The 12755-nt window shown below is 35.7% G+C and overlaps 1 protein-coding gene across 3 annotated transcripts in view; it reads left to right on the top strand.

Annotated features, from left to right (window-relative positions):
* The window catches only part of SNX14 (sorting nexin 14), a 110906-nt gene that overhangs the window by 71835 nt on the left and 26316 nt on the right, over window positions 1-12755 (top strand). For all 3 annotated transcript variants that reach the window (XM_069065090.1, XM_069065089.1, XM_069065088.1), the window contains 3 exons: window positions 7431-7542; window positions 11465-11505; window positions 11607-11726. In XM_069065090.1, coding sequence (XP_068921191.1) covers window positions 7431-7542; window positions 11465-11505; window positions 11607-11726 — 273 coding nt within the window. The remainder of the gene's footprint in view (window positions 1-7430; window positions 7543-11464; window positions 11506-11606; window positions 11727-12755) is intronic.

Raw genomic sequence — 12755 nt, 5'->3', positions numbered from 1 at the left:
TTAGTCTAGCCCTTTTTTTAAATGTAAAGAAACTGAGGCTAGTAAGGTTAAATGACTTGGATGAGTTCTTACAGGTTATAAAAGCAGAATCAGCATTCAGACTTGGATCACTTTATACCTTGTTCATCATTTTCCAGTTGTGACTCTGTTGAGACAGTCTACCTGTTTTGAGTCCACTTAACACTAATATATTTTTCCATCTTACTCACAAGCTATCATAAGAGATTTTGTCCAGTGCTTTGCTGAAATTTAGGTATATTGTGTATACTGTGTCTAAAGTATTCCCCTCATCTAGTAAACCAGTCAGAATAGTAAATGAGTTTTGTCTGGCATCACTTGTTCCTTTAAAAAAAATATATTGAGGGGTGGCCAGGTGGCTCAGCAAGTAAGAGCACCAGCTCTAGTGTTGGGATGACCTGGGGATCAAATCCGGGCTCAGATACTTAGCACCACACCCAGAAATAACTGGCTGTGTAACCTTGAGCAAGTTACTTAACCCCGATTGCTTTAAAAAAAATATATGTATATATATATATATCTATGTGTGTGTGTGTGTGTGTGTGGCCCTGGAGTCAGGAGGACCTGAGTTCAAATCCGGCCTCGGACACTTAACACAAAACTAGCCATGTGACCTTGGGCAAGTCACTTAATCCCAATTGCCCTACCTTTCCCCCTCCAAAAAGCAAAAAAAAAAAATACTGATACATTTTTATAAACTTAATATTCTTCCATCTCCAGTATTATCTCTTATTTGATATTCCTTTTAATCTAGCACATCTTAAAGGTCCTTGTTGTTGTCTATTACATTCATTTCTAACCACAATTCTTAAAGGGCTGTGTTACATCTCCCAATATATGTTCTTGCCTTTATCTTCTATACTTTTTTTTTAGTCCTCTAAGTTGTTGAGTTCCTTGTTGTAATGGAAATGCAAATTTAAAGATCTTCCCTGCCCCTAGGCCCTTTGATAGGCTTAAGAGACTCTGAGAACCTTCCTTGATTTGAAAATATACTCTGCCTCCTAATAGGCTGAATGTGGTCACATGGAGCCTGTGGCAGGAGGTTTGGTTTTCAGGAATGCCCACACCTTGATGCTGTGTGATTGGGCAGTGGGACAAGAGGATGGTTACATTCTCTGACCCAGGAGAAGGCTATATAATCCCTGATGTGAGGCTTTGCTTTGGGGCTCACTTTGAGAAGTGTTCTGTGATTTGATCAGATGAGACTCTGGGAAGCTGTTGTTGAGAGCCCCCCGGCTTTGAAAAACCCAGATATTGATTTGGTATGGATGCGATGGTTGAACAGTTTGGAAACCTGTCTACTTGATCTGTTTCTCGTCTTGATAATTCTGTCTGTATACTCTGAAGTTCGGGGTGCTGACCTTTTTCCCCTGAACTAGGTAACTGATACATATTTGACTGATTAAAGTAAGCTTGTTAACCCATTTTGAGTTGCTTTCCTTTAACAAAGCAGATCTAAGAACCTGTGTTGGCAGCCACCCTGTGGACGCTGGGGTGCTTGCTGCTACACTTGTGCATTCACAGTGTTCTTTTTAAACAATTTCTCCTTTTCTTCCTCATTGGACTCTGTATTTATATCATTAGGATTTCATTCCTGAATTTCCCATTCATCCCTTTGGATTAATTTCCTCAACTTTGTTTTAGGCTGTAATCTCCTATTCATCATTTTTAGAAATTCCTTCCTTGAAATTTATTTCCCAAAAATATGTGGTACCAGGCTATATCCAATTTTTATTTTTTCTCCTTGTGTCAGTTTTAAGATACTTCCTTTAGAGATTCCTGTCATTTCTACTTCAGCCTTGTTGGTTAGCTTCAGGTCCTTTTAACACCTTCCTTGGTTATATCCTCAACCTTTTTTGGAGGTAGGACTCTTGGGGGAGTAAAGGAAGAATCACCTAATATAGCAACTGATACAAACCAGCAGATCTGTTGCTCAGTTTTAGAGGGTTGTCTAGGGGGCACTGAAGAAGTAAATGACTTTTCCATGATCACACATCTAATATGGGACAGAGGCAGGATTTACATAATCAGGCCTTCATTACTTCAGGGTTGTCCCTTTACCCATTGAACCATGGTGCCTCTCACCTTTGAAGAATACGATTATCAATAAGCCAAATTAAAACAAAGCAAAACAAAACACAAAAAACTTCTACAAACTTCTCTGCTTTAGTTAGAGCTCCAGCAGATTTCTGTTTAATTAAAAGTCCTTATCAGTCTTAGGACGTTCCTCTCTGCCAGGTGTGTGATTTATTTGCTTCCTTCTTGTCAGATATATGTAGTATACTTAAGGGATACGACTTGCTTCTGTCTATCCTCATACAGATCTTCATGTAAATACTCTTTACCACAAATCTCCTTTGCAGTTCCTTTATTCCTCATAAGAGGGTTGTTCTCAATTAGAATGATGTTCCCAGAACTTGTTTTTGGTAAACCCTTACATAGTTATATTCCAGTCAAGATTTCCATCCCATCAGGTCTCAGTGATTCTTATCAAAATCCTATATGGCCTCAGACACCAGATGTGTATGACTCTGGGCAAGTCACTTAACATCTGTCTGCAGTAACCTTGGGCAGTTTGGTTCATCTCTGAACATTAGTTTCTTCATTTATAAAATGTGGATAGTACTTGTACTACCTACTTAGTTAAATCTAAAATATTGTTTCCTATTGTTTGCTTCTTTTACATTTTGAAGCTAAAGTTATCATTAGGCAAGCCAAAAAGTTATTACCTCTGCTTTAGGCAATGACAGAGTTCAAGAAGATGTTCAGTTAATTGAAGTGCCCTTCCTCCTTCCCTATTACTATAGTAACATGCCTTTTTTCCAGCTTTGTGATCTGCTTCCTGAACTTTTCATTTGTTTCCTTGTTTATGATATAGAAGGTTGAGGAAAGGAGAAGGGGAACTACTATCCTATATCTAATTTAGAACAAGGAGGAGTTGTTATTGAAATAGAAATGATAGGAACTTTAGGAGTCACTATGTCATTTTAAAATTTGAGTTACCAAAGGGGAAGAAGGCCAAGCATAGTATGACCTACATCCAGAATTTAGGGAGGGCAGATTTTCAAGCTTTCTTTAAAAAAAAAAAATGGGGGCAGCTAGGTAGCACAGTGGATAGAGCACCAGCCCTGGAGTCAGGAAGGACCTAAATTCAAATCTGGCTTCAGACACTTACTAGCTCTTTGACCCTGGGCAAGTCACTTAACTCAGATTGCAGGGGAAAAAAAGAAAGAAAAGAAATGGTTAAGTATGTTTCCCATGGGCTAAAATCCTCCAGAGGAAGTTAGATCAGAGAAGATGCAAACTTTTCAGAAATGAAATTTGAATATATATAGAGAAAAATTCCAATGACATAAAAAAAGGAAGGTGATCTATAGAAATTGATGTGAATGCATGAAGTTCACTAATCAATACAGATTTTTTATATATATGAAACATGATACAACCTTGTCAGTATATTGGCAGGAATGATAAAAGTCAGAATCAGCTGAGGCTGATTAGTAGTGCTAAAGAAATAAAAAGCAGAAATTTTAGGGAATTTTTAACTACCTTCAGGAAAAAGATGGAGAATCCAAGAACTAGTAGGACTGCTGTTTTAAGTGGAAAGGATTATAATAGTGGACAACAAAGAGAAAAAAGAACTATTCAACTCTGTTTCTTTTTTTCTCTGCCAAGGAAAGTGATCCTTAGACTGGAAAAGATAGAACACAAAAGCCTAACAGGGAGTTGATCCTAAAGGTAACTCAAAGGATCATAGATTTAGTCCTGGAAGGAACTAGAGAGGCTATCTAATCCAACCCTTTCATTTTACTAGATGGGGAGGAAACTGAGGCACATACAGGTTAGGTGGTTTGCCTGAGATAATATAGATATTAAGCATCAGAGGCAGGATTTGTGCGCTGGGCTTCTAATTCTCGATCTTGTGTTCTTAAGTCAAAAGATAATAAGTAAGGAAGTATCCCTTGATGAGTTTCAAGTTATAAGGTACAGATAAACTGTATCCCATCATCCTTAAAGAACTGGTTTATGTCATTGTTAGGCCATTGTCAGTGATTTTTAAAAGACTGTGGAGAGTGGTAGAAAAGGGCAAATATCCTTATTCTCTCGTCCTCTCCCCTCAAAAAGTGCAAATTACAGGCCCAGTTAACTTGAGTTCAATTTCTGGAGAAATTCTAGACTACATTATTAAAGTGATAGCCATTAAACATCTACAAAAAAAGGTAAGTAGTCCCAGAGAACTACCATGACTTCATGAAGAAGAGGTCTTGCCAGATCTCATTTCTTTTTTTGCAAAAGTTGCTTGACTGGAGATACTGAAACCTTTAGCTCTTGATCCTAGTTTTGTCCTCTGAGGTCAAGTTGAACAAGTCTTATGTCATTTCCATATTATAACTCTTGACAAACTTGAAAACAATTATCATATTCCCCCTAAGTCTTATCTTTTCTGTGCTAAACATTCCCAGTTCCTTCAGTTGATGCTTGATCTGGAAATCTGACAGCTTTTTGGTTGCTTTCCTTTTGATGCCCTTGAGCTGATCAATGTCCTTCCTGAAACATAATGTCCAGAACTAAATACACTACTTAAGTTGTGACCAAGGCACAGTATATATTAGGGGACTGTCCAATCTCTTATGATGGAAACTGATTTATGTTTACATTATTCAGCCTAAGACTGCATTGGCTTTTTTGATTGACATATAACATTGTTTACTTAAAGTCAGCAAACATTTTTTAAAAGTTAAATTTGATTTTATTTTCAGATTTACATTTCCTTTCTCATACCCTTCTCCCCACCCCAAACTGAGAAAGCAAGAAAAACAAAGCCCTCCTGTTACATGTGTAGTCAAGGAAAGAAAAACAAATTCCCACATTGACCATGTACCAAAAAAATATCTCAGTCTGCACTCCGAATTCATCACCTCTCTATTGGGAGGTGGGTAGCATGCTTTGTTGTTGGTCTTCTGGAATCATGGCTAGTCATTGCTCGTCATGGTTGATCATAGATCAGAGTTACTAAGTCTTTGTAAATTATTTACCTTTACAATATTGCTGTTATTGTATAATTTATACTACTGGTTCTACTCACTTGATGCTGTGGTTTTCTCATTTCTAAAGTGAGGTGGTTGAATGAGATTACCTCTAAAATTCCTTTCAGCTCTTGGTAGATGATTCTATATCAAATGTCACCACTGGGGCAAGGACAGGTCCAAGAGGCACATTGCTAGAGACTTTCCAGTTGCCAGTCCTTTAAATAACTACTGTTTGGGTCCAGCCATTCATCCAGGTCCACCACTTAATTGTTCTGTTGTGGAGAGATCATTTTGTCTATAAAGCTAGCATGGGAGGCTTTAAAATCAAGGCGAACTCTTCTAAATCTTTGCTCACAGAGATCAGAGTATCAGAATTTTTTTCTGACTCTGGAAATAAAAATCTCTCTCTGTTGTTGTTTTTGTTCATTCTTTTCAGTTGTGTCCAACTCTTCATGACCCCATTTTGGGGTTTTCTTGGCAAAGATAGTGGTTTGCCATTTGCTTCTCCAGCTCATCCTATGGGTGAGGAGCTGAGGTAAGAGCTATACAAAAGTAGTTAGGGTATTAGTAATTTTTCCCCACTAAAAGTATTCAGGTAAAGATTTGGATAATCACTTGCTGGGCATTTTATAGTGATGATTCTTATTCTGGTACAGGTTGGACTCTTTAATATTTTTGGTTTATGGTTGACAAGCCGTGGTATGTGTGTAGCTGTAGGTTATCATTAACTGTGGTACCTGATACCTCTAAATGGGTCTTCTCTCACTGTGAAAGAATCTGGGACGTTGGCAATGCCAGGAATTACTTCTCACATTTCTTAAAATTTGAGGTCTGACCTCAAAGGTCTGAAACTCTTTAGTGAAATTTCTACATTTGTGAAAAATTCATTCTTTCATCTAGTGCTTCTTATATTTCTTTCTGGGCTGCTAGGTGGCACAGTAGATAGAGCACTGGACTTGAAATCAGGAAGACTTCCTTCTGAATTCAATCTGGCCTCAGACACTTAGTAGCGGGTGATCCTGAGCAAGTTACATTAAGCTTGTTTGCCTCAATTCCCCATTCTATAAAATTAACTGGAGAAGGAAATGGCAAACCACTCTAGTATCTTTACCAAGAAAACCCCAAATGGTGTCATGAAGAATTGGACACGACTGAACAATGACTGAAAAAGAACATCATACTCTTTTCTTTTATGTTTTCAGTGTTATGTTGATATAATGTTCTGCTTTCTTATATTATAGAATTCTTTTCTAATCCATGTAACCTCATAAACTCATATGTTTATGAATAAATGTCTATGGAACTAAATAACGTTTTCAGAATCATATTTTGTACTTTGAAATCCATGTATCTGATTTCACTTCTTAGTTCTGGTTTCCCAGCTCAGGATTTCTTAACCTGGGGTCCATGTCCTTATCTGTGAACTTGGATGGGAAAAAAACACATTGTTATTTCAATGTAATTGGTTTTCTTTGTAATATTATGCATTTTATGTATTTAAAAACAAGATTCTGAGAAGGTATTCATCCGATCCCTGACAAAACAGCTAAGATTTTTATTTTAGCCTATTGCTTAAATATTTTCTTACAAATATTTGATTAAAATGTATATGTATGCATATTTGAACTTTTTTTCATATCTACGTTAAAAAAATTTTAAATGGTACATAGTTCTCAAGAAGCAGTGGATTTAGTGAAGAATTTATCTGGAAGCTAAGAAGCCCTAAATTCCCCCTCTGACACATTCCAGCTATGTGATTTTAAGCATATGACTTACCTCTCTGTGCTCAAAGCACCTCTGTAAATTGTAAATTTCAGAGAAGATACTGACTTGCAGTTGCAGTTTCTTTACCTAGACATTCCCTAAACCAATGAAAACACTGATCCCGTCTCCCTTCTCCCTGTGGTTCCCAAACAAATCCTAGGCAGGACTATTTGACTTTGTTGCTTTTGAAATAACGGGCTTTTATTTTTATGAAAATGTTCTCAGTTGATCTGTTATCTTGTTGTTGAACTGTTTCTGGCAGATGATCACTACTTGACGTTTATGTAGCATTTTGTTTTTATAAAGCCTTTCATATCTACTTTCATTTTTCCTCAAATGATCCAGAAAGATAAGGTGCTCTTGTCATTCTCATTTTCTAGGTAACACTGGAAGCAGACCCCTTCTCAGGCTCATTATGAGTTAGTAGTATGGTAGAATAGGATTAGAACTTTTATCATGGTATGGTACTGGCTTTCCCATGGCACGGAGGCAAACTGCCATTTCTTAAATAGCCTGTGTCATTCTGAAATTTTTCTGTAGCTTTTAAGAGCTCATTTATAAATGCTTGATTAATTAATGTAATAGCCAAATTTCTTTTCTCTTTTTGGTTAATTCAAGAAACTTCTGCAACATCCAGAGTTGAGTAATAGCCAACTTCTGGCAGATTTTCTCTCTCCAAATGGTGGCGAGACACAGTTTCTGGATAAGATACTGCCTGATGTAAATCTTGGTAAGTCAATTAAAAATCATTATGTGGCAGGATTAAAATAGATGGTCCAACTAATCAGCAGTTATGAGTTTATGAAGTACTTTCAGATTTCAGAAGAGACCATATTGATATAGTAGAAAGAGTGCTGATCTTTTAAATCAGAGGTCTTTGGGGTGCAAATACTGCCTCAGACACTTACTAGTTCTGATGGTGGGCAAGTCATGTAGCCTCAATCTTATTTTTCTGGTTACATTAGTACATTTACTGCCTACTTCAGGGATTTATGAGGAAAGTACCCTATAAGCCTTCAAAGCCTTTTAACCATTTAGTTTGGACAAATATATTTAGATTCTTTAAAACTGCATAGTGCATATTATTCTTATGCTTTAGAATTTCTATAAGTTGCATGTCTACTTCCAGGTGCAGTACTAAATTTAGGATTAGTACCAAACTTAAGGATTTCAAGCTGTGTGCCATTTGGGTTCTGATTAGGGCAGCAATCTGTCCATATCAACCCTTATAAAAATTCAGATTGTTTATGGTCTTGTGTCCTCATTATTTTTTAATTTGAATGTAAAGGAGTTGAAGAAGTGATGTTTTCAGAGCTTTTCACCTATGGGCAGGTAGTTAATGATAAATAGTATTGGCCATAAATGCCTTCATTCTTTGTAATTTTACTCTATCCAGCCTAATAAAGCCTGGACTTGTCAACCTGTGGTGTGTGCCAAGACTCAAATTTTTAGACTAGTTTAATTATCAAATTGTTTAATTCTTCATTTTGAATTTTAAGGAATTCTTGTGTTCTAAAACCTAGCGACATTTGGCATAGTTTATAGTAAGTTAAATTACACTTTGTATAAACAGTTTTTTCTTGACTCAGATTTATATTCTTAGTGGCATCTCGTTACTTGGATGCACTAATTGTAAATGGATTTTATTTAAATTCTTCATTGGCTTTGAACACATTGATATAGAGTGGTCATAAGATATCCTTTTCCTAGAAAATCTTACCTGCTTTGAATCAGTATTTATACTTGGTTTTGCTTTTCCATTAATGATGTAGAACTGTCAGAAAAAAAAATTGGATAAATAAGACTTTAGTCTAGCGTTTCAGTATATCTTTAATAGATTATTATTATAAAAACACTATTGCATAGTATTTATTATACCACAGTATGTAGGTTGCCCTATTTTTTTAAGCTTTGTTTTTTTGGTCTTTTTGGAAGGCAATTGTGGGTTAAATGACTTGCCCAAGGTCCCACCGCTTGTAAGTGTTAAGTGTCTGAGGCAGGACTCAGGTCCTCCTGACCCCAGGGCCAGTGCTGTATTCACTGCACCACCTAACTGCCCCAGGTTGCCCTATTTTAAGAAGGTCTTTTTTAAAGATGAAATCATAAGAATGAATAAGGTTTACATTTCCTTTATTTTTGGAAAGTCAACTGAATTCCCAGTGGCAAGCCCTAAATAAAATTTTTGTTTCAGCTCAGGCCAGTGAATGACTGCGAACATGATATTTTAAAAAAATACCTTGGTGTTTGAATATTTGGAGGCCAGATTTAGACTGTTTAAATTATTTAAACTATAGCTCTTAATTGAAATACTCTACTCTAGCCTTTCTACACAGTACAATGAAACCCACCTGTATTGTTTTCTGATCATGTTGGAGTGTAGTTAAACTGGAGCAGAGTGTTTTAATTGAAAGTGACAGTTGGAACTATTTGAACAGGGTCTGCTTGTATACTAAGACATATCACAAATGTAGCATTTTAAAATTTCCAGCCAAAGTACAACATATGAAATCTCATTGATCAAAGTTATACTTGCTGCTTCATTTAAAACTGTTTTAAATTTATTATGAAGTTAGAAAATGGATTTAGTAACCTTTTTGCATGGGTAGTTTGGTTTTTAAAAGGAGAGAAAAAACTTTCAGAATTGATCTTTTTCTTATAGTACCCAGAACTTTAAAATATGACCTCCATCACTCTTCAACACTTCTCTTTTCTTTAAACCAAATCATGTTTTTACAATTTCCATTCTTCCCATGGTTCTCTTTTCTTTGGAAAAAAGAACCAAAAGTTTAAAAAAAACCCACAACACAAGAGTACCACTTATATTTCATTAATTTATTCATCAAATATTTATTGACTATTTTCTATATGTAAATGATTTTCAAGATAAGAAAGGAATATAAGATACGGTCCTTGTCTTCAGGAATTTTACCAACTTATTATGGAGCTAAGACATGTGTAACTATGAAATAAGGTAGTATATGTTAAGTACCCTATGCATGGAATATACTGGTGTTTGCAAAAATGGAAAAGTTTTCAAAATTTATGAGTTTGATGATTAGGGACAGGGTTGTGGAAATTATAGTCTTTGAACTGATTCATAAATATGAGTAGGATTTCAGAAGGTAGAAATAGGTTAGAAAGGGAAGGGGAAATGGACTGAGGAATAATGCATGCTGTATTACAAAGAATGCTGGATTTGTATTCAGGAGAACTTAATTCAATCTCAGCTCTAATATATACTATCTGTGTGACAATAGACAAGTCATTTATCTCTGAGTCTTAGTTTCCTTATCCGGAAAAATGTGCCAGTTATATTTGTATTTCCCTTCCTGACAGCATTATAGTAAGGAATACATTTTGCAAACCATAAAGCATTATGTCATTTAGTAGTGGTAGTAATATCATTTTGATGTATAAAAGAAAGCAGTTTTCTTATTTAAAAATTCTATCAGAGGTGGTGTTGCCATACATTGAACAAAGGCAGAATTCTAAGCATTATGGCTGTTTGAAAACTAGCTATTTAAAGAGATGCTTAGTCTTAAGAATAATATAGATAGCTAGTATTCACTGATTGTCTGGAAAACATACATTTGCAGAAGATTTGGTCCTTAAAATCAGAGTATGGGGACTTAAATCTGATGGGATACTAAGTGAAATAAGTGAGACAAGGGAGAGGAGATGGGACAAATGAAAGTAGAAGCTGGAGAGGACTTCTGCTAAGGTGGGGAGTTTCTACAAAGTCAAGTGCAGACGTTAAAGATTATTCAAGTACAGAAAGGAAAAAAATGGTCATCTGCCAGAGAATGAAAGGACAGCATCTATATATGTTGAGAGGGAAGGTACGATGTTTAAAATCGTGTAGGTCCTTCCAAGAAAAACATTAACTTGGCCATACCTTGAGTGCTTATTAAAGCAGAACCAAAGGCTTATTTCAGAAAATGCTCAAGTTACTCAGTGCCTCTGGCACACAACTGGGAGGTAAAGGATATGTGTATAGTGGTTGTGTGAGAATTAATGGCTTGAGAACAATTTTAAGGTTTTTTGTGTTTCAGAGAGGAATGTTAACTTATCTAGCATTCAAATAGAATTTGTCAGATATGAGATTTGACCAGAAATTCCTGCACCCAGAAATAAAAAAGACAAATATATAACTAGTGATTATAATTAGTAACAACAGTAATAGCAGCTAGCATTTATAAAGTGCCTACTTTGTGCTAGGGACTGTGTTGACCACTTTGCAAATAATATCTCTTTTTTAGCCTATAACAACTGTGGGAAGTAGATGCTATTATTATAAAAAACAAAGTTTTTCACTTGAGGAAACTGAGTCAAACAGATAGCAAATGACTTGCCCAAAGGTCACATAAAAAAAAGGAATAAGTTGCATTTAAAATTTGTAATATTTCCCAATTTTCTTTTTAGATTGTCTTCTGCTTGAATACATTGATTTATTACTTATTGTGGTTAAAAAAAATTCCTACAGCTTTAGAAATCATTTATTACTTCACAATGTAAATGATAGAATGAAACAATGACTTTATTTGATAAGTGAAATTATCATTTCAAGCTGTACACGTGAGTAATAGTAATAAAGTACAGACTGTTGTTACAAGGTAAGATTTAAGATGGCATGTTATGTTTTTATGTTTCAGGGAAAATTATAAAATCTGTTCCAGGAAAACTAATGAAAGAGGTGAGTGGCCATTATTTCTAAATATTTTTATGACTAACAAGAGCATAAGGAATCACTGTCTCTATCTCTTATTATTTTTATCAACCTCTGTGTCACTGCAGAAGGGCCAACATTTGGAACCTTTCATCATGAATTTTATTAATTCTTGTGAATCCCCAAAGCCTAAACCAAGTAGGCCAGAACTAACAATTCTCAGCCCAACTTCTGAAAACAACAAAAAGGTACAGTATGTTAAAAAAGATTTTTGTCATCATTTTGATTTTTGTCCAATTTTACTTGATGTTGCTACAATGTGCATAAGGATAAAACTATCTTAATAATGAACTTGATGGAGCCATGACCATTGTTTCCTTTAAATAAAGACCTGCTGTCACAGTAGAAGGAATGGGGTGGGGAAAACTTTAAGTAACACATAAAAAAGATTGGAACCTAATTAAAAACAGGAACATAGTTTATATGTTAAATGGTCAAGAAATACATAAATAATAATACTGTGTTTACAAACAAGAGAACTTGAAACTGAAAAGCTTCCACACAGTTCCACACAGACAACATTAATGTACCTAGGATAAGAAGGGTATGGTTAAATGGGGCAAAAAAAAAATCTTTGTATCCAATTTCTCTGGTAAGAGTTTGGCACCTAAAATTACATGTGCACACGTGTGCACATGCTTACACACACACACCACACACACACCCTGTGACTAATACCCATTTTTTAGTCAATAAATGATCAAAAGATATGAACAAACAGTTCTTTTTTTTTTTTTTTTTGGCCTTTTGGAAGGCAGTTGGGATTAAGTAACTTGCCCGAGGTTAACGTGGGTAGTTTTTTTGTGTGGGTGTTAAGTGTCTGAGGCTGTAACTGAACTCGGGTCCTCCTGACTCCGGGGCCGGCGCTTTTACTCACTGCACCACTGAACAAACACTGTGCCACTGAACAAACAGTTCTTAAAAGAAGTTCAAAGTATTCACAACTACATGAAAAAATACGTGAGATCACTAGTAATAAGAGAAATGTACATCAAAACAACTCTGAAGTTTTATCTCATACCTTGCAAAGTGGCAAAAAAGATAAAAATAGCAGCAATGTTATAAAGGAGTTGTGGAAGGATAGGCACACTAATACATTGTTGTTGGAGATATTAAATGGTATGACTTATTTTGGAAAGCATTTTGGAATTAAGCAAATAAAGAGACCAAAACAGGGGTGAGGAACCTATGACCTCGAGGCCACATGTGGCCTTCTG

Source organism: Petaurus breviceps, unplaced genomic scaffold (assembly GCF_028583685.1).
Source record: "Petaurus breviceps papuanus isolate PSGF00001 unplaced genomic scaffold, PetGlider_PUasm1.0 90667, whole genome shotgun sequence".
Lineage (NCBI taxonomy): Eukaryota > Metazoa > Chordata > Mammalia > Diprotodontia > Petauridae > Petaurus > Petaurus breviceps.
Note: the sequence above shows the minus strand (reverse complement) of the source record. Positions and strands in the feature narration are given on the sequence as shown.